This window comes from Hippopotamus amphibius, chromosome 8 (genome assembly GCF_030028045.1).
Source record: "Hippopotamus amphibius kiboko isolate mHipAmp2 chromosome 8, mHipAmp2.hap2, whole genome shotgun sequence".
Taxonomy (NCBI): domain Eukaryota; kingdom Metazoa; phylum Chordata; class Mammalia; order Artiodactyla; family Hippopotamidae; genus Hippopotamus; species Hippopotamus amphibius.
The window spans coordinates 10,138,769-10,159,871 of record NC_080193.1 but is presented as its reverse complement, the minus strand read 5'-3'; the positions used below and the strand labels follow the sequence as shown (position 1 = coordinate 10,159,871).

Here is a 21,103-nt window from a genome sequence, read left to right as displayed (position 1 = left end):
AGGCGCTGAGGGGAGAGACGCCGCCGCCAGCACCGCCGTGGGGACCCGTTAGAGCGGAAGCGCAGCCGCCGCCGCCGCCTTCTCTGTCCCGGGGCCCCAGGTTCCCGGCAGGTGGGAGGCGGGAGCCATGTCGAAGCGGCTCCGGAGCAGCGAGGTGTGCGCTGACTGCAGCGGGCCGGGTGAGTCGCACCGGCCGGGCCCGTTCCCCTCAGCTCTCCTGGCCGGGACCCCTGCCCCGGGGCCGCCCCTTCGATCCGGGAGGGTCCCGGCGGTCGAGCTGTGCACCCTGTGCCCCCGATCGCGACGACGAGGAGTCGGGGCGGCCTTGGGGCCGGACCCGTCCCGGGCCTGTCAGAGCCGGGCGGGCAGGGGGCCGCCGCCCTCCCGTCCCTCCCGTCTCTCCCTTCCCTCTCGTCCCTTCTGTCCCAGGCCCGGCGGGGAGGCGGCGGGGTCGGAGCCGCTTTCCCAACAGGAAGGGGCTTGGGCAATCCACAGGAAAGCCAATTACAGAAGTAAAATGCGAGCGTCCTCCCGGCTGAGGCCCCCAGAGGCTGCAGGTGTCATCCCCCTGCCCGCAGCTACCCAGATCCCCGCCCCGGGAGGGGACCCCGCCCGGAGTGGGCGACACTCGCCTCTTCTCTCCACTGAGACACGCCAGAGGACCCCCATGGATGAGTTCCCCGCTCTTGATAGCCGACTCCCACTCCACCGCGGACAGCCTCCAGGATGTCAGGGTCTTGCAAACGCGACCAGCACTTAGGAGGCGATGCTTGTCTCAGGTTCTGAGAGCTGAACGGGATGAGTTCAAACTAGATTTTGCCTGTGGGTGACCTTGGGCTGCTGACTTCATTTGGCCGAGTCTTGATTTCCTCATTTTTCCGATGAGGATAATGTGGGAGTACCCGTGCTCGGGGTAGGGGGAGATTCAATGAATATTCTTAGGATTATCTCATCGAAGGTGGTGGGTTTTTTTTTTTTTTCCTTTTTTCTTTTTTGTATTGTGTACAGAACCTTTACAGCCCCTTAAAGCTGTAGTCGAATTTCTAAGTCATACATTAATTACAGCTTACAAAACAAACACACACCAAATCACTGGCAAGTATACCCATTTGGGCATTCAGGCAGTACAGGCATACGGGAGCACTGAAAGGCCAAAACCATCCCTCCCATGCGTTGTTTTCAGATTTAGAGTTCAGATCCACCTTAGCACTTGGAACTGGGTTGACAGGTCTCTAGGCTGTTTTCAGTGCTTGGATTTGTCTGCTTTGAATTTGAAGTGATTCGAAAGGTAAGGTGGCTTCTTTGGCACAGCAGCGTCCAGTAGACTATCTTAATGAAATCATTGAGCACCAGTTTTTTTTGCAGCTGTTCCGAACTTTATCTTGTCATATGGAAGTGGAGTCAGACTTTAAGTAGTATTATGATAACTCAAACCTTATGTGGTTATTTCATGGACTGTGTAATGTAAGTGGGGTTGAAGATAGGGAGATGGGTGGAGGTGTCTAAAAAGAGGTGTTTTAGAAACCAAATTAGTGTGTTATACGAACTCCATCATATTCTCTAAAAATGTTATTTGTTCCACTTCCTTATTTTCTTGCCTGTTTTCGGTTGAACTTTCTGTGATGTTTGATTCACATGAATCTAGATTCAGACTTCCTCTTGAAATGCATTTTCTTTGCTTCTCAGTGGATGGTATGGGGCAAAGGAAAACTGCATCTCCATTGCCACACTAAATACTATACTAAATAATAAAGACCATCTTGCACTTCTGCGGCGTTTTGTGCATTTCAGAACATTTTCTCTTCCATTGTATCTTTTTAGCTGTTGTCTTATATGCCTAATCTACAGAGACTTGAGTCACTTCCTTCCTGTTTTGAACATAATTAGGCTACCTTGAAATGTTCTGATCTTGAGCAGCTAGGAATTTGTGCTGCCTTTTCTGCAAAGTCCTAGTGAAAGACTTACCTTTAGGGTTAGGGATCCCTTTGCAATTCTGATGACTACTAAGGCCTTCTCCCCAGAACATGCACATGTACTTACTCGTTCACACAGAATTTATGTTAAGATTTCTCAGTGGGGTCATAGACATTTCTGAAGCCCATTGGTTGTGTTCCTAGAACCCAGGTTAAGAAGCCCTATCATAAAACGTTCAGATAAATTGGGAGGGGTTCACTGGATTTTACTATGTTGTTAACATTCTGATATTCTCTCCATGGGATTCTGATTCATGATGTTAAAGTGATTAATAGAGAGCCTTGCTTAGTGTGTGTTAAATCTTCACTGTCTTGTTCCTGTTTAATTTCCTCCAGAAAGATTGTGAATCCTCTGAATGATATGTGAAAATCAAGGCTAATCTTCAAAACAGATCGTCTTTTTGTACGTGTGTCAGTAGTAGTATCACCAACTTTGCAAAAAGCAAAGTTGTTATGTGTCTTTGCAGGGATCCTTCACCTTGATGTTTCCAGTCTTTGGAAATGACCTAGTAGTACTGACATAGTTGTACTTCATTGAATAATTTTGTTTCCGTTTTATTTCATGGCAAACATTTGATTAACTATGATGAAATCTTAGTAAATAGTTTTTTTTTTAATGAATCTAGTTCATATCCTACTCTGAGTTCAACTACCTGAAAACTCCACTGAAATTTTTCACTATAGTAAGACAGTGTTCATGTGAAACATTCAATGTTTCCAGTATTAGCAATCAAAAACTTTCTCTAGCAGCTATGAATTTCAGTGGGCTCTTGAAAATATTTGAATGGTACTTACAAAATAATTTGGAAGAGTTATAACAGCTAACATTACTGAGTACTTACTGTATGCAAGGAACTTTACAAACTCTTTATATCCTCACCACCCTGAGATGTGTTGTTCTTCCCCTTTGATCTGTGATGGGGACCGTCAAAGAAATAACTTCCCTGAGATCATTGTGCAAGAAGTGGCAGAGTTGGGGCTCAAACCCTGGCCTGCTTGTCTCCAGAGCCAACCCTCTTAACCACTACACTCTCTGACTCCCAGTTTGTCTTTGATTGAAATCCCATAACTTTTCATTATATGGTTGGAAGGGGTTTGAATAAACTGTTAGAAATGGTAAAGATGGTGTACATGCATTTTAGAGATTTTTGTGGACATTGAAGAATTTTTAAATATAACCCTCAAGCCAGGCAGCTTGAGTGGCACCTATTGTCACCCCATTGTGAGTCTGATGTAATGTAGGTCTGTATTTTGAGTTCCTAAATATTCCGTTTACTTTCCCAGTGTAATTCTTACTGCTTATCAAGTGTGAATTATTCCTTGTTTCAAAGGATGTCTAATGAAGTGCTGTGGGACTTCATAGGAAAAAAAGTATTTTGCACACACCGAAAATATTACTTGTATTTTACACCTTTGCTTCTGTGAAGCCGCTGTTTTTTGTTTTTTGTTTTTTTGTTTTTTACAGCTGCTGTTCTTTCAGATCAGTGGTGAGATCGGACTCAACAGTTTATTTAAAACAACTAATAGATATCATAGCACATTTCCTAGTGGAGGAAGCCAGGTTTCCTAGTCTGTGTTCAGAACCACAGCAGCCGAGCAGTTTTATAGTTGTATCGCTTGCAGCTTTCTGCTAAGCCCAGAGGCACATAGATGTGTAGCAGTTGTAGGGTAGCTGTCTTTTCACTATTCACTTCACGTAATGCTGTGTGGATTGTTCCCTGACACAGTTCTGTTATCTTGCCGTTTGTGGAGATGGATTCGAAATGATTCAGGTGAATCCTCTCAACTTGCTTCTCTTACGTTGAATGAAAGAGCACACATCTGAGATGGTAGATCTCATTAGGGCTATAGATTGTGGCCCTGAACCGGAAAGCAGATAAATGTTTATTTAGGGCTTCAACTCATGTTTTCCGTCTCTGTTAACATTGTACCCCAAGCCAAGGTAGGTGGTATCATCAGACAAGCTCGCCAGCTTGATATGTTGACTAGCATACTAAAACAAAAACCTCAGTCATCTTTTGCCATCTGGCGGAATAGCAACCAGCTGGTATCCTTGCCACTGATTTCATTCTTCTTTCCAGATCCTTCCTGGGCATCAATAAATAGGGGAACTTTTATATGTGACGAGTGCTGCAGTGTCCATCGGAGTCTAGGGCGCCATATCTCTCAAGTAAGGCATCTTAAACACACACCATGGCCTCCAACATTGCTTCAGGTAAAGACTAAGAATTCTTCTCATGGTTTGTAATTTAAGTTTTTAGGAGTCACTATTTTAACAACTAAAGTTATACTTCTTAAATCTTACAAAAATGTTTGAATTATAATTGAGTAGAGGTGCCATGCTTATCAGTGCTATATGTAAGTATCAAATTCATCATTTAAGATTTTTTTTCCCTCCTAATGTAAATCTTGTCCCAAAAGCTCGACTATAGGTAGATAGCTAGTCATTAAAATTTCTTGCCAATGTTTCACTGCTGACTTTCTAGAACGTTACCAGAAATTGTTTTTAAACAGTCCATCTTTTCCACACATCGTGATGAATGTTTCTGAAAGCGACTGCCTTAGAAACTTTTCATTAAGTTTCCTGGTTGGTAGAAGCATTGACTGAGATTCTTTGGAAATTTCTGAAACATCTGATTTAAGTTTTCTTAAAGTTCTGCAACCTGTTAGAGACAATTAAGTTCTGTTTTGATTGAATGCTTAACAACCTGCTAAGTATTCAGTGGGCCCTTTGTTTTATTTGAGGGTCCATTGTCACATCACTGGTACTTCTATTTTGGGGTATACATTCTTCAAGTTCTGCTGGAACTCAGACTTAAGCATGTGTTTCGCCTTCATTTGTCTTGAGTACATATTTTACTAAATCTGTGGCAGCTGCAGAGCATGTCTCTAAAACTTGCCTATGTGAACCAAAGGATCAGAACAAGTGAGTTTGGATCTCTGATGTGACAGTATTTTCACTAATGTAAGAAATAGATGAGGCCTTGTCAGGAGTCATGCTCTGAAATGAAATTGGGAGATATGGTTTATTAATAACTTTTGCTGTTAGAAGTTTCTAACAGCTCATTGTCGTGTGAAAATGGATGTTAACTGCTGTCAGATTATACAGAGTATAGATTATATTATAGGATCTGAATAAAGTCCAGAGATGATTAGTTTAAAATGCCAGAGCTGACCCTAAAATGACAGTTCGCAGAGTGTGGCATGCGAACGACCAGTGGTACTCAAGGTAGATGTAGGTAATACTCATATATTTATTTTAATAGTTGCATAAAACTGTAACTAGTACATCAAATTATAATTGCTAGTGAAAGTTTTAGAAAGTAAGTGGATTTAAAGAAAAATATTAAGTGGACAGTTAAGACGGCACAGGGGTTGTTAAGAATCTTGAAAACAGTATTTGGATACTCAGCCTTGGGATATACTGTCCTAATGTGTCAAAGTACTCTTTCTTCATCATCTATAAGAAAATGTAATCAAACCTGTTTAAGTATTTAGCTATCCTCTTGGTCAAACCTGAATCCTGCGTACAGGTTCATCTTTCTTGTTCTAAAACAGAAAATGATGACGTGCGTGATATCCCAGTCACGCTAGTGTTTGTAGTGGGGCTTTGTTTTCCCCGTTCAGCCACCGATTCCCACTGGATATTTGTAGAAAGTAAGTAAAATATGATGTTATACTGCTTGGTTTTAGATGGTCGAAACCCTGTGTAATAATGGTGCTAATTCTATATGGGAGCATTCTTTGCTGGACCCTGCCTCTATTGTGAGTGGAAGACGCAAAGCTAATCCACAGGATAAAGTACAGTGAGTGGAGTGTTTATAAATACTCTTATTTCTTTGTGACCCCTGGGGCCCGCTGAAAGGAGTGCAGCTGTTTTTGACCAGCCTCGACATGGGCAGCACAGGAGGTGGTCACCCAGTTGTGCATTGAACTCTTTGCTGTTAGGAATGCAGAACGAAGCCAGGCATGGGACCATCTCTTTTGCATGGTTACCCAGCACAAGTCAGTGGTTTCTCTGGTTTAAGACTAAGGCTTGGTGGCTGTTGATGTAATCAGATTTGAGCTTAGATGCTCAAACGCAGGCAGTCAGACCAGAAATCTGGGTTCTGGTCTCCAGTCTGCCTGATGCCTCACTTATAAGAAGGGATGAAGAGCTGCTTCCTCCCAGGGTTGCTAGGTCAATTAAGAAAATTACACAGAGAAGAAAGATGCTATAAAAAGCAGGTATTCTGCAGTCCTGGCCATTATAATGACTAATGTATGTTTTCAGACTTCAGGTCTTAACACACTGCTGAAACTTACTTCAGTATTGTTCATTTTATTCTTGAGTGGGGGATGTGGGTCACTTCCTCTTCTTTTTACAGTCTGAAGAATGGGGAATGTGGCATCTGAACTGCAAGTGAACTGTTTTCTTTTTTGTTTTCGAACCAGTCCTAATAAAGCAGAATTCATCAGAGCAAAGTATCAGATGTTAGCATTTGTTCACCGCTTGCCCTGCCGGGATGACGATAGTGTGACTGCCAAAGATCTTAGTAAGGTGGGTCACACCTTTGAAAATCCCTAAAATTGCTGGATGAAGTAGCATATTGTCTCGTTTGAAAAAAACGTAAAAAGAAGGAAAAAAAAACTCCTTTCTGTACACGAAATAATTAGTAACAGCTTTTTTTGCAGTTGGTTTCTTCTTTCATCTTAATTCAAGTGGCAGCCATTCATATTAGTGGAGGTATGAGGGGAAAGGAAAAAAGAAGTTTCCAGAAACCTATTTGTGTTTTTCAGATATGGTTCTAAAATTGTATTTCTGTGTTTGTTTGTTTAGCTTTGAAATAGGAGCCACCTCAGAGTTTGTTTCTAGGAGGCACTAAGAGATTTGTGGGACTTCTGTGGGTTTCTAGGTTGCATGCTGAGTGGGATCTTCAGGAAGCAGGGTGTGACTCAAAGCGGTAGTGCACGGGATGGTTTATTAAACTTGCAAAATGAGTAGATGGTTTTCTTTATGTGGGCCTTTGCGTGTTTTTGAGAGATGCCGTGAAAATACATATCTTTATTTTAAGTACTGCTTTTGGCAAATGCTCACACAGAGCGTAGGCACTCACAATTCAGAATTTTAAACTTTGCATGGAAATGTATATGATTGTTACTTCCATTCATTGATAAGACTTGGTACGAGTTTTTTACCACAATTTTAAAAAATAAAATGAATTAAAAAATGAGACTTAAATACAGATGTTAGAGTAGATTTCTCCATTGCTATGATAAGAGTTATTGCATTTTGGACAATTCTAGGTTAGACTTGAAGGAAGGCAGCTCATCTTCTGGATGTATAGGGGCGTTTCTGTAGTGGCACAGAACTTGGTACACCACAGGCCTATATCCCACCCTTGAAAGACTTCATTAAATCATTGTATGCAAGGCCGAGAATAGTGTTGTGGAACAACATTGTAAAGCAACTATACTCCAATAAAAATTAATTAAAAAAAAAAAAGGATAGTATTGTGGAGAGGGTGTGATGTAAGGCAGAATCCTGTGATTTACACGGTGTAGGGTATGAAGCTCTAAAGCCCTAGGTCCAATAATAACAACAAATGACACCAACGACAATAATAATAGCAGCTGTGTTCTTTGAGCATTTCCTAGGTACCAGGCTCTGTGCTTTGCTGTATCATCGACACCTCGTAGTAACCCTGTGAATAGGTGGCATTATTATCACCATTTTAGAGATAAGGAAACTGAGGATCAGATTGCTTAAAGATCTTCCTCAAGGTCACACAGCTTGGTGGGGTGTATGGTTTGAAATTCAGATCTGTCAGACTTCGGAGCCATGTTCAGCCACCTCCTCACACTCCCTCTCACTCAGGGTCTGGTTGTGCCACTTAGATCACGCATTTGGGCAGGTCAGCCTGCCCAGCCCTAGTTTCCATCAGCAAAATGGGCCTGACTCTGCCTTAGAGCCCAGGGGTGGTTGTGACCAGTGAGGGAGAGACTGCTTCATCCACCTCACTAAGCTGAATAAAGCTGATGTAGTACTACTATCATGTATATTAAAAGGGTCTGCCAGCTGCTCTGCTATGTCATTCTTTATGCTTTTAACAAATATTCTTTCTTGTTTGTGTGTTTTCCAGCAACTCCATTCAAGCGTGAGAACAGGGAATCTTGAAACCTGTTTGAGGCTGTTATCTTTAGGAGCACAAGCCAACTTTTTTCACCCTGTAAGAAAGCATGAGTTGATTCAGCTATTAAATTGAAACTAGATGGGTTGCAGTTGTGTAGCCTTTAGTTTATTTAATTTGCTTCTTTTTGTATACTTTTTATTATTAATGATTCCTAGGAAAAAGGAAACACCCCACTCCATGTTGCCTCCAAAGCAGGGCAGATGTTACAGGCGGAATTATTGGCAGTATATGGAGCAGACCCAGGCACACAAGATTCTAGTGGGAAAACTCCTGTCGATTATGCAAGGTGAGAGGCTAGGTTCTTGTCACCTCTCTCTGTTTGGGATTATTTATGTTGTGTATGATTCATTTTGTTAAGTGGCTAAATTGCATATGATTAACACTTAATCCCTTCAAAGATTTGCATTCTGTTATTTTGCAAATGAAGACATTTCAAACGCACATGATCTTAAAGGCAGCCAGAGTCAGGGAAGGTAGAACCATTAACCATTGTACTTAGCTTCCAATCTTTCATTTCTTTTTATCCTTTATTACGCAGTGGTATTTGAGCCATAATTGGAGTCCAAATCAAGTACAAAGAATTGCAGAACCCACTCCTCAGTTTTTTAATACTTTTAGTCATTGCTTGAACTTAGAAACGAATCTGTATGGATAGATGTGTGGTTAAACAAGTATAGTAGAATGTTAATTGTAGGATTTAGAGGGTGGACATCTGGGTGCTTGCTATGAAATTCTTGAAATTTTTCTTTGAAAATTTTGGCTGTGAAGTGCTGGAAAATAAAGAAATCCATAGGTTAATCCTGAATATCATTTAAATGATAGAAGATGGGTCATCTTCCCTTCTTTTTCCAAATTAACTTTATTAACTGCAAAGAACTATGCTCTGCAGAGGATAAAATGACAAATGACAGCTTGAAAATGGCAAGTGAAATGACAAAACTCTGCCCTTCTAGAATTTACTCTCTCACGGATGAGAGGATTCATAAATGCATGTAAGAGTTAAATGAGGCAAGACAAGGTAGAACTCATTTGGATACATATATAGGATTTCTTCACTGTGGCCCAGATCATTAAGAAATGTCTTTAGTTAGTCTTTGAAGCGTGGATTGGATTTGGATATATGAAGAGGAGCTAAGGTATTCCAGGTGAGAAGAGGGGCACGGGTCAAGTTCAGGAGGGAGGGATGGACAGGGCATGTTCGGCACAGCAGGGGACCTGACTGGATAGAGCAGGGTGTGTCTGGGAATAAGAGCTAAGGTATTGAGGAATACAGTATTTCATCAGGTCTAACACTCCACTGTTTATATGGGTCATCATTATTTCATTCACCATTAAAAAGGAAAAAAGTCAACCAATTAAATGATGTGCCATCAGCTATAGGATACTTCCTGATTTCACAGATGTTTTAAAAAATGAGAAAAAAAGATGTGCATCACCGAAATCAAAGATGTGTGGGTAGGTTGGAGAATATTTTTGTAGTACTTTGTATGTGGGAAGAGAAACTGGCAGAAACTAGACTTCAGCTTTTAAGGGGAACAGAGCCCTCAGTAAATGATACTTATCACTTACCTTGGAATTTCCTCTTGTACCTTGCACATAATAGTCTCTAGGTATAATGCTTTATTTATATGCCTTGTTACTAAAAGGATTTCAAGCAGCTTAAATATTTGTTTCAAAGGCAAACTTAATATTTTCTGTGATAGAAATTGAAGACAAGGAGGTATGAGCTATGTATTAGGTTGGTCTGTCTCTCCCCGAATCGAAGATCTTGAGGTGGTTACTGAACACTCATCCAGAAGTCAGAATGGCTTCACGAGAAGCATCTAGGGGAAGGACCTTTCTCAAAATATTAATGTCCACACTGCTCCCATTCTTATTGGTTCAGAATTTCCAAGGGTGGGGCCTGGACATCTGCATATTTTTTTTAAGCGCTCTAGTCAATTTTTGAGAACCTCTACCCTTGACCATTTATTAATTTTATTTTCTATCTCATTAGATGAAGTTATTCTTTGTCCCTCTCATAAGCCCTTGAATTCCTTATTAAGTATTCTGTCTTATAAATTAATAAAGGAAAGGGGATAGTTGAGATTGTGAAAACAGTTTTTGTAAAGGTGGGAATCAAAGTAGACCTTGACAGTTAACCTCACACAAAAAGGTTGATTATTCTAAAAAGTCACATTTGATAAATCACTGAGGTATCTCAGGGGGTGTCGCTGTAATTTTCTATTCTAGCTCCAGTGGCCAGTGAGCAGTATAAATGGTACTTTGTTTTCTCTTGGTAGGCAAGGAGGGCACCATGAGCTGGCAGAACGCCTCATAGAAATACAGTATGAGCTGACTGACAGACTAGCCTTCTATCTCTGTGGCAGGAAACCAGGTGAGTGAAAGGATAGCAGCCTCTCCACACCTCCAGCCAGTCTCTGGAAAAACAAGTTGGGACACTCTTATTTATGATCTCGGCTTTAACGTATCCTTGAGAAAATTGCAAATAAGGATTTCTGTTTGAAATGATAACTACAGCATTTTTTGTTATATGTGAAATACATAACGCTGGTCAAATCTTGAATTTTAGTTTTTAAAATTTTAGCCCTACAGTAGTGACTATTTCAGGAATCGAGGAGCATTGCTGATTGAATCCAAACTGAATGTGCAGAGCAGTTCTTGAATGGGAGTAGGAATGAAAGAGCAAAGCATTGACTTTAGCAGTTATTTACAGAATTCTGCTCTCTAAGGAATCAGAAAAACTAAAAAAGTGAACTTTACCGTCAGCCAGCTTTATTCATGAGATAGAACTGGGGTCGGCAAACCATGGGCCAGATAAACCTATCACCTGTTTTTTTTTAAATAAAATTTTATTGCAAGGTAGCCATGTCCATTCATTTACATATTGTTTGTGGCTGCTTTCACACTACAACAGCAGAGTTGAGTAGGTTTTGTAGTTGCAACAGAGACAGTATGGCCACAAAGCCTAAAATATTTATAGTCTCGCCCTTTGCAGAAAAAGTTTGCCAATCCCTGATATAGGATATCCACATACATGTATACAGTGGTTCTCCACCCTGGTTGTACGGCAGAGTTAAGAGCCCCTGGTGTGGTTCCAGTTCCCAGTGAGGTGGAGTAAGCACACCCCTCCCTGTCTCTCCTGCTGAACACAATTAAAAACCCTGGACCAAATGCATGGAGTAGCTATCTAAGGACTCTAGCAGGTGGTTGAGGGAACTCAAAGTACCATCAAGCTGGTGGTGAGTGTCCCTTTTATTTTACTTCTGATATGGCCTCTGGGATAGCCTAAAACCTGGAACTGCATAACAGGTGCAAAGAAGCCGTCTCTGTGTGGTCTGACGAACAGGAAATGGGACTCCTACAGGCAGAGAATAGGGGAATTCCCCTGGGTGTTTTTTCCCTTCCTTTCTTCCCCACTCTAGTCCCTAGGCAATCCTGTGGCTTCAGTAGTCGCGACAGCAGTGGCAGCACAGGTGCCTAAATCTCTGACCAAGAGCCTGTGGAAAGTCTGATTGCTTTTGTTTTCCTCTTTATTCTCTCACTACTTGGCCCAGGAGGCAGAACCTAACCTGGTCAGGTGCCTGCCAAGACAAAATATTAACGTTCTCCATAGACTTTAAGGAAGACTCAGAGTCTCCACAATATAATATGCAAAATGTCTGGGATGCCATCCATAATTACTTGACATATGAAGAACCAGGAAAATCCCAAAGTCTTGCGTGGGAAAAGGTAGTTAACAAGATACCAACCCTAGATGACTCAGATGTTGGAATGATCAGATAAAGATTTTAAAGCAAATAGTAACATCATGCTCTAAGAAGTCAGTGTGAACATTTTTTTTAAATTATTTATTTGTTTGTTTGTTTTTTGGCTACATTGGGTCTTCATTGCTGCTCGCAGGCTTTCTCTAGTTATGGAGAGCAAGGCCTACTCTTCCTTGCGGTGCTCAGACTTCTCATGGCTGTGGATCCTCTTGTTGCAGAGCATGGGCTCCAGGCCAGTGGGCTTCAGTAGTTGTGGCTCACAGGCTCTAGAGTACAGACTCACTAGTTGTGGTGCATGGGCTTAGTTGCTCCACAGTATGTAGGATCTTCCCGGACCAGGGATCGAATCCATGTCCCCTGCATTGGCAGGGGGATTCTTTTCTTTTTTTTTTTTAAATTAATTAGTTACTTAATTGGCTGTGTTGGGTCTTTGTTGCTATATGTGGGTTTTCTCTAGTTTTGGAGAGCGGGGCTACTCTTCGTTGCGGTGCGTGGGCTTCTCATTGCGGTGGCTTCTCTTGTTGCAGAGCACGGGCTCTAGGTGCGCAGGTTTCAGTAGTTGTGGCACATGGGCTTAGTAGTTGTGGCACACAGGCTTAGTTGCTCCACTGCATGTGGGAATCTTCCCAGACCAGGGATTGAACCCATGTCCCCTGCATTGGCAGGTGGATTCTTAACCACTGCACCACCAGGGAAGTCCCATAAGTGTGAACATTCTTGAAACAAATCAAATATGGAAAGTCTCAGCAGAGAAATGGAAGATATAGAAAAGAACAGAATAGAAATGTTAGAACTAAAAACCTAATAACTAAAATTTTAAAACTCAGGATGGGGGCAGATGAAGATGACAAAGAAAAGAGTCAATGAATTGAAAATAGATCACTAAAAATAATCCACTTTGAGCAACAGAGAGAAAAAAAAGTAGGAGGAAGAAGAAACTGAGCAGAGCCTTAGGGACCTATGGGACAAAATCAAAACATTTGTATCATCAGACTCCCAGAAAGAGATCAGGAAGAATGTGGTGCAGAAAAAATATTTGAAGAAATATTGGCTAAAAACTAAATTTGGCAAAAGATGTAAACTTACGATTCAAGAGGCTCAGAGAACTCCAAACAGGACAAACTCAAAGAAATCATCACTCGGACACATCAAAATCAAACTGCTAAAAAACAAAGAAAGAAAATGTCTTGAAAGCAACCAAGGAAAAAAATGACATACTATATAAAGGAACAATTATTTGTATGACTGGATTTCTCATCAGAAACCTAACTGTATGCTGTGTCCAAATATAATGATATAGGTAAGTTAAAAGGCAAAAAGGTGTAAAACAATGTACCATGCAAACACTAAGTAAAAGAAAGTTAGAGTGGCTATATTAATATCAAAAAAGTAGACTTCAGAGCAAAGAAAATTAGCAGGGATAGAGAGGGACACAACATGATGATAAAAGGGTCAACTCACTGAAAAAACATAACAATTCTAAATGGGTACACACCCAGCAATAGAGCTTCAAAATATAGGAAGCAAACTTTGATAGAAGTGAAAGGAGAAAAGGTCAAATCCACAATTATTGTTGGAGACTCAACAACCTTCATTTAGTAATAGATAGAACTGGAGGTAGAAAATCAGAAAGGATATTGAAGTGAAAACAAACCATCAACCAAGTACATCTGGTTGACATTTATAGCATCCTCTACCTAACAGCATCAGAACATACATTTCTTTCGAGTACCTAATGAGACATTCCAAGATAGACCATATTCTGGGTCATAAAACAAACCTTAGCAAATCTAAAAGAATTAAGATGATACAGTGGTGAGTACTGTGATTGCACTGGTGAATACAGTGAACCAGCTGAAATGGAATTGCCAGACAGCAGTATAGTCAGTGTGACTTACGACTCACATGGCTTGCTAGCTTTGCAGTTAACAATTCTTAACAGATATTTTTAAGTGTTTGGAATTCCCATTTCAAGTTTTGCACATATAATGAGACTACCCTACCAAACATTTGAGGAAGAAATAACACCCATTTTACATGATGTTTTTTAGAAAATAGAAAGATGGGGGTGGGGGGTGGGGGGAGGGAATGCTTCTCAAGTCATTTTATGAGGCCAACATTACCCTAATACCAAACCCAGCAAAGATGGCACAAAAAAATAGCCCTAATGAACAGGGACACCAAAATTCTCAAAAAAGTGGTAGCAGATTGAATCCAACAATATGTAAAAAGAAAAATGTAGCATACCAAGTGGGGTTTCCAAATATACAAGACTGATATTTGAAAATATTTGAAAATCAGTTAATGTAATTCATCACGTTAATAGATTAGAAAAGAAAAATGGTACAAATCAACCGGTTTGCAAGGCAGAAATAGAGACACAGATGTAGAGAACAAACATATGGACACCAAGTGGGGAAAGCGGGGAGGGTTGGGGGGGGAATGAATTGGGAGATTGGGATACCAAATAGTACACTCTAAATATATGCAGTTTATTGTATGTTAACTGTATCTCAATAAAAGTTCTTAAAAAAAATAGACTAAAAAAAGAAAACTGGGCTTCCTAGGTGGCGCAGTGGTTGAGAATCCGCCTGCCAATGCAGAGGACATGGGTTCGATCCCTGCTCCAGGAAGATCCCACATGCCACGGAGCAACTAAGCCCGTGTGCCAAAAAAAAAAAAACATTTAAAAGAAAACTGTATAATCTTATCTGTTGATGCAGAAAAAGCATTTCATAAAGTTCAGCATCCCTTCGTGATTAAAGAGAAAATAAAAACCTTAGCAGACTAGGAGTAGAAGGGACTTCCTTAATCTGATAAATAGTATCTATTGAAAAGCCACAGCTAACATCCTTAATGATGAGAAATTGAATGCTTTTGTCTGAAAATCAGAAATGAGGCTAGCATGTCCACTCTCACCACTTCTGTCCAGCATTGCACTGGAAATCCTAACTAGTGCCATAAGGCAAGGAAAACAAATAAAAGGAGCACTGATTAAAAAGGAAGAAATACAACTGCCTGTATTCGTAAATGAAATGATTTCCGTGTAGAGAATCCCAAGGAATCTATAATCAAGTTTCTAGAACTAAATGAGTGAGTCTAGCAAGGTGGCAGAATGCAAAATGAACAACCAAAAAATCAATCATATTTCTGTAGACTAACAGTGGACAACTGGAACCTGAAACTAGAAGAATAATGCCATTTATAATAGCTCCAAAGTAAATACTTAGGTATAAATCTAACAAAAGATATGTGGAATCTATATGCTAAAAATTACAAAATGCTGGTGAAAGAAATCAGAGAAAACCTGAAAAAGGGTTTCTGCTATGTTTATAGATTGAAATACTCATTAGAGTTAACATCTCAATTCTCCACAAATTAATTTGTAAATTTAATGCAGTTAAAGGATTTACTTATTGACATGGAGATGCTGGTTCTAAAAGTTACAAGAACAAGCAAAGGAACTAGAATAGCCAAGGCAGTTTTGCATCAGAACAGTAATAACATGAGAGGAATCATACCACCCAATTTTAAGACTTCCTATAAAGCTCTGCTGTACTCAAGACAATGGTTATGGTGAAGAGGTGGACATACGGATCAATGAAACCACATAGAGAATTCAGAAATAGACCCACACAAGTACATTCAATTGACTTTTGACAAAAGTTGGGAAGGCAATTCAGTGGTGGAAGGACAGTACAATACATGGTGTTGGAACAACTGAATATCCACGTGCAGAAAAGTGAACTTCAACCTAAACCTCAAACCTTGTATGAAAACTAACTGAAAATGGATCGTAGATCTAAATGTAAAACCTAAAACTATAAAACTTCTAGAAGAAAACATAGGAGAAAATCTTAGTGATCTTGGATTACATAAAGTGCCTAAATGTAACACCAAAAGCAAAATCCATAGAAGAAAATATTGATAAACTGGACTTTGTCAAAATTTTAAGCGTTTGCTCTGCAAAAACTATAGTTAAGAAAATGAAAAGACAAGGCACAGACTGGGAGAAGATATTTGGAAATCACATATCCAACAAAGGACTTGGATCCAGAATATTTATACTTAAAACTCAACAGTAAGAAAACAAACAACCAGGACTTCCCTGGTGGTCCAGTGGGTAAGATTCCGTGCTCCCAATGCAGGGGGCCTTAGTTTGAGCCCTGGTTGGGGAACTAGATCCCACATGCATGCCCCAACTAAGAAACCCACATTTGGCAACTAAGACCCAGTGCAGCCAAAATAAATAAATAAATGATAAGTAAATTTTTAAGAAAAGAAAAAACCCAGTAAAATCTGGGCAAAGATAATATACAAATGGCAAATTAATAAGCACACAAAGAAGTTCTTCAGCCATTAGGGAAATGTGAATGAAAACCCAGTGAGATACCACTATGTACCTATTAGAATGACTAAAATAAAACAAAAACCAAAAAAACCAACAATACAAGTGCTGGGGAAGGTGTGGAACAATGATAACTCTCGTACGTTGCAGTTAGAAAACAAAATGATAGGGCTACTCTGGAAAAAAGTCTAGCAGTTTCTTACCAAGTTAAACATGCATTTATATATAACCCAGAAGTCCTAGGTATTTACCCGAAAAAAGTAAAGACTTTTGTTTACACAAAAACCTGTATGTGAATGTTCATAGTGGCTTTATTCTTTGGCACATGATCAGTGTCCTCCACAAGCTTGATTAGGACTCAGTGGGTAAGCTTATAGGAGACGGACCCCTGCCTGGACCTGCCCAGACCACCTGGGCCACCAGCCCTGTTTTATGCTAATTGATTAATTTGAAGGTAAGACACCAAAGCCCAAGGAAGCCCCACCATCCTGCATGGAGAGCTGATGGAAGCCTGCTCTGAGCTACTTCAGCTCCCTAAGTGTCCTTTCCATGGCTGAAGATCATCAGTTATATTGGGGACGAACAGCATAAGGATTAGGGTGAGCATAGGCTTTCTGCTCAATGATGTCAGGATCTTTGTACCAGAAGAAAACGAGGAAATGATCCTTGTTACTGGCCAGATTTTGGGAATTTGTAGTCAGTCTGGCATCTTGTTTCCCCCACATAGTTCATAATTATGGGAAGATACTAACTGCAAAACATAAATCGAGAAAATGATGGTATTCCTTTACAGATCTTATCAATATTTATATGAACAAAACTTTGGCTTGGTTTCTGTTTCAGATCACAAAAATGGACAGCACTTTATAATACCTCAAATGGCAGACAGGTAAGGCCATTGAAATACCAATCAATTTTATCTGTCACTAGTATTTCCTTGGTTGTATAGTGTTTAAGTGTATTATATTTTGTGTTTAACAAAGCCCATACATTTTTCTCTTTTATGGCTATGCAATTTGGAAATAAGACGGCTGTAAGTAAACCACCATATAAAACTTAAGTTTGAAAGAGCACAAGTAAAAAATTTGCTAATAGAAATTGGAGTCAGTGATACTGTCATAGTTTTAGCCAGTTGTGACAGTATGTTGTGTCTCTAGATGTATCACAGAATATTTCTGTGGTGTACGCGAGTAGATCCTTTGTCTGTGACAGGGATCAGCAAATTTTGTTGTTGTTGTTAAGGGCTAGATAGTAAATATGTTAAGCTTTTTGGGCCATACAGCCTCTGCCACAGCTATTCTGCCAGCTGTAAGTGAAAGCACCCATGGACACTATGGAAATGAAGGATGTGTCTATTCCAATAAAATTTTATTTCTGGATACGAAAATTTGAATTTCATATAATTTTCACATACTCCGAAATGGCATTTGTTGTTGTTTTTTCCCCCAACCACTTAAAAATGTAAAAACCATGCTTAGCCCATAGGCTGAACAAAAAGTGGGCCATAATGTGTTGACCCCTGGTCTATAAGGTCAGATGAGTTCTTGGGTGCAGAAATGAAACTTAAACCCTTATTTGGCCTATTACCTTTGCACAGATACTGTCAAGAATTTATGAAATGATTAATTGCTATTCCACATGTAATGTTGCCATTCTGGTTTTTAACACTGTGCCCTTTTTGTATTTTATTGTATCGTGCTTTTTTTTAATACTTAAAAAATTATGACTTCTCATATAAAGGGCCTGGTGACTGACCTGGCAATAGTTTTTGCCTTTTGGTTAGTAGGTGATTATTTTTCTCCTTACCATGTTGCATGATTATGGTATTTCTAGGAGATAGTTTCACCAAGTTTTGTTCAGTTTCCTGACTGACTATTTATTGGGCTGTAGAATTTTGACCTCTTACCTTGTCCATGAACTGTAATTAATATCTTGATCCCTTGGCTATCTTAATCTTCTACAGGGCTTATGAAAATGGTTTTATTTATTTGCTTATTAGTTTTGTACATTTTCTTAGCAGCCTGGATTTGTCTGAATTGGCAAAAGCTGCTAAGAAGAAACTTCAGTCTGTGAGTATCTCTCTTTCCTAGTGAACTCCAAACTCCAGTATGGAAAACCATGTATCCTGCTAATACCTGTTCTCAGCCTATTACCTAGCACATCAAATGGCTTTGTTTCATGCTCTCAGATGTTAAATCAGAAGCAGACCATTGAGTATGTAGCAAAGAAAAATGAAAGTATTAGTAAGTTTAGTATATCCAGTTTATTGGCTCTGCTTCAAATAATGCCATTTTTTCTGTCATTTTAAAAGTGAAGACTGTGCCTTTGACATTAGGAAGTTGTTTCTCCCCATGAGAGTTCCGTAATTTCTCTCAATGTAAATGAGTAAGTGGGACACACTTATTGGGATTACTTCCTGTAGCCTCATAGGATGCTAGAGAATGATAAAAGCTGAAGCTGGAATGGTGAGTACCGCAGATTGACTTGCTGCTATTTGGGATCCAGCCACGGCTGTCACGCGTGTCCCACGCCATTCATCAGGGCTTTGTAAATGTAGGCTTTTAACAGCTGGTTCTGCCTGGCTATGTGCTCTGAGTTTGTCCAGTTCTGCAGGTCACAAGCTCACTTTAGTCTGCGTATTTCTTTCCAACCTGCCCATTTCAGCCTTAGTCAGACCCGCAAGATATCTACTCCTCTGGAACAATTTCTCTCTGTTTAGTCCCCACAAATGAAACCTCACCCGGCACCTCCCCAGCCACTCTAACCACCAGATTACCCGCCTCAGCTGTTCTCATTGCTCTCAAGATCAGAACCAAGATTACTAACTTCTTTTCGTAACTTTTAAGGGCGTCATCCCACTCTCACTTCAGTTCTTGCCCTGCTTCCCATCTGGTTCCCATTGTGTGTGGGTGGATGGGTGCGTGCATTTAAATATCTCTTTAAGGGTTAGCACCCTCTAAGGCCACCTTCAAGTCTTCTTTCAGGAATCCTCTTTTGCCTGCAGTGTTCTTTCCCAACTGCCCTCCCTTTCACCATTCAATAGCTGTAATCTGACCCCCTTCTCAGTGTAGGTAGGAGTTCTCCCAAAGCTTAACTCTGAACTTGCAACTCCTCTAATTTATGTCTTACTCTTCATTCCCCTTTTCATAGACGACTCTTTACTAGAACTTCATATAATATTAAGTACTAAATATTCCATAAAATGAATTTCTCATTACTAGCATTTAACTGTAATATGAAATAAATGTATTTTATGCAATTTGGTGTCTCTGTGTTCTCTGTCTGCAGTTTTGTGTGTATGTGTTTTTATTGCCTTTCTTAAATTAAGGAGGTCATATAGTAAGATGGTTAAGATGATAAGCTTTGGAGTCCGCACTGAATATTCTATGATTTCCTTTTAAATACAGTATGTAAGCCAGTTTTTATTTTAAATAATTTAAACATAGATAAAACCCAGGCTCCCCTTGACTATCCAGTTCTACATTTGCTGGGCTGAAAGCTGGGGTTGTCTGTGATATCTCTTGCACGTGGCAGGCACTAGATAATTATATGGGACAAAGTTGAGTATAGCTCTCAAGAACTCGGGCTCTGGGTCAGACTGGTCGGGTATAGATCCCGGCCCTGACACGCTTCTTCACCTCTCTGTTCCTTGGTGTCCTCTCCTAGAAAGGGAGGCAGTGATCCAGCAGAGGCTGCAGGTCAGAACTGCTCAGTGAGGGTGAGCTGCCCCCACTCTGTGGTGTCCTCCTCTTATCAGTGCCAATTTAGTGTTTATCCTACAATCTCTCTCTCTCTCCCTCCCTCCCTCTTTCCTTCCCTCCCGCCCTAGTGAAAAGCTGGGAGAAATATAAGATGACTAATGTATTCCTTGAATTAGTAAATATTAACATTTTGAGAGAAACTTGCATCTCAGGTCCATCACTTCTTGGCTTTGTGACTTTAGGCAAGAAGCTAACTTCTGTGCCTCGGTACCCTTCTCTGTAAAGTGGGGTAATAGTAGTTCGTGTCTTCAGAGAGGTGTGTTTACTGTGATGATATTAGCAAGGCGCCTGGGATGTGAGCCCACGACAGGATCGCTATTATTGTTAGTGATAACGTCAGCTTGCAGCGCCTTAGAGGAAACAGATTGGGTATTTGTGATGCAAGTTCAGTTTCCTGATCCTTCATCACCTTCTCCAGAAAAAGGCTCTCAAGAGTTTATTTTTAATTATACATGTAATGTAACCACATTAGAGAAAATTTGGAAAATAGAGAAAGGGAATCATCCTCATTTACTGTATTCTTCATGGGTTCAGGCTCAATATTTTGGTATATTTTTTCTAATTCTTGTTTCAGTTGCCTATCTTTTTTTTTTTAACTGAAGCATAATTATAATTATAGAACTTTATATCCTGCTTCTGTCACCTAACAATGTATTGTACCCATTTTAAGGATTTCCCATGAGGTGTGTGCAGCCAACTTTAAATTCTGTGTGAAGTACCTTCTGGCCAGCGTGTGAATGGGTATTTACTGAGTCCCATCTCGGTGCCGGGTACTGTGTGGGGGTGTAAGGAACAGTAGAGAATGGAACAAATTCAGCATCTGCCCTCACAGAGCGGGGAAGCCATGAGCAGCAGGGTTTCATGAGGGAGAAAGCGCAGAGAGAGCTGGAGCCAGCCTGGCAGGGCCTGAGCCTCCTCTGGGTTGAGGAAGACCCGGTTGCTGCCAGGCGGGCGCCCCAGTCTGTGGGGACTGTTTTGTTGGGACACTGCACAGTGTACTGATTAGAAGGGCTGTCCTTGGTAGGGTAGTTTCTTTAAGGGCTTGGGGGACCCCTACTGAGGAAGACAGCAGAGAGACTTA

General features: G+C 40.5%; 1 protein-coding gene across 12 annotated transcripts in view; it reads left to right on the top strand.

The window, feature by feature from the left end:
* The window catches only part of GIT2 (GIT ArfGAP 2), a 48,291-nt gene continuing 27,188 nt past the window's right edge, over positions 1-21,103 (top strand). For 10 of the 12 annotated variants that reach the window (XR_009055009.1, XM_057744148.1, XM_057744146.1 and 7 more), the window contains exons 1-9: positions 1-179; positions 4,055-4,188; positions 5,667-5,779; positions 6,408-6,513; positions 8,096-8,182; positions 8,302-8,432; positions 10,429-10,523; positions 17,105-17,150; positions 18,279-18,330. Coding sequence is in view for 11 of the 12 variants with exons in the window: in XM_057744148.1 (XP_057600131.1) it covers positions 128-179; positions 4,055-4,188; positions 5,667-5,779; positions 6,408-6,513; positions 8,096-8,182; positions 8,302-8,432; positions 10,429-10,523; positions 17,105-17,150; positions 18,279-18,330 (816 nt within the window). In the remaining variant the exon portion in view is untranslated. The remainder of the gene's footprint in view (positions 180-4,054; positions 4,189-5,666; positions 5,780-6,407; positions 6,514-8,095; positions 8,183-8,301; positions 8,433-10,428; positions 10,524-17,104; positions 17,151-18,278; positions 18,331-21,103) is intronic. The other 2 variants (XM_057744147.1, XM_057744143.1) reach the window with 1 other exon arrangement.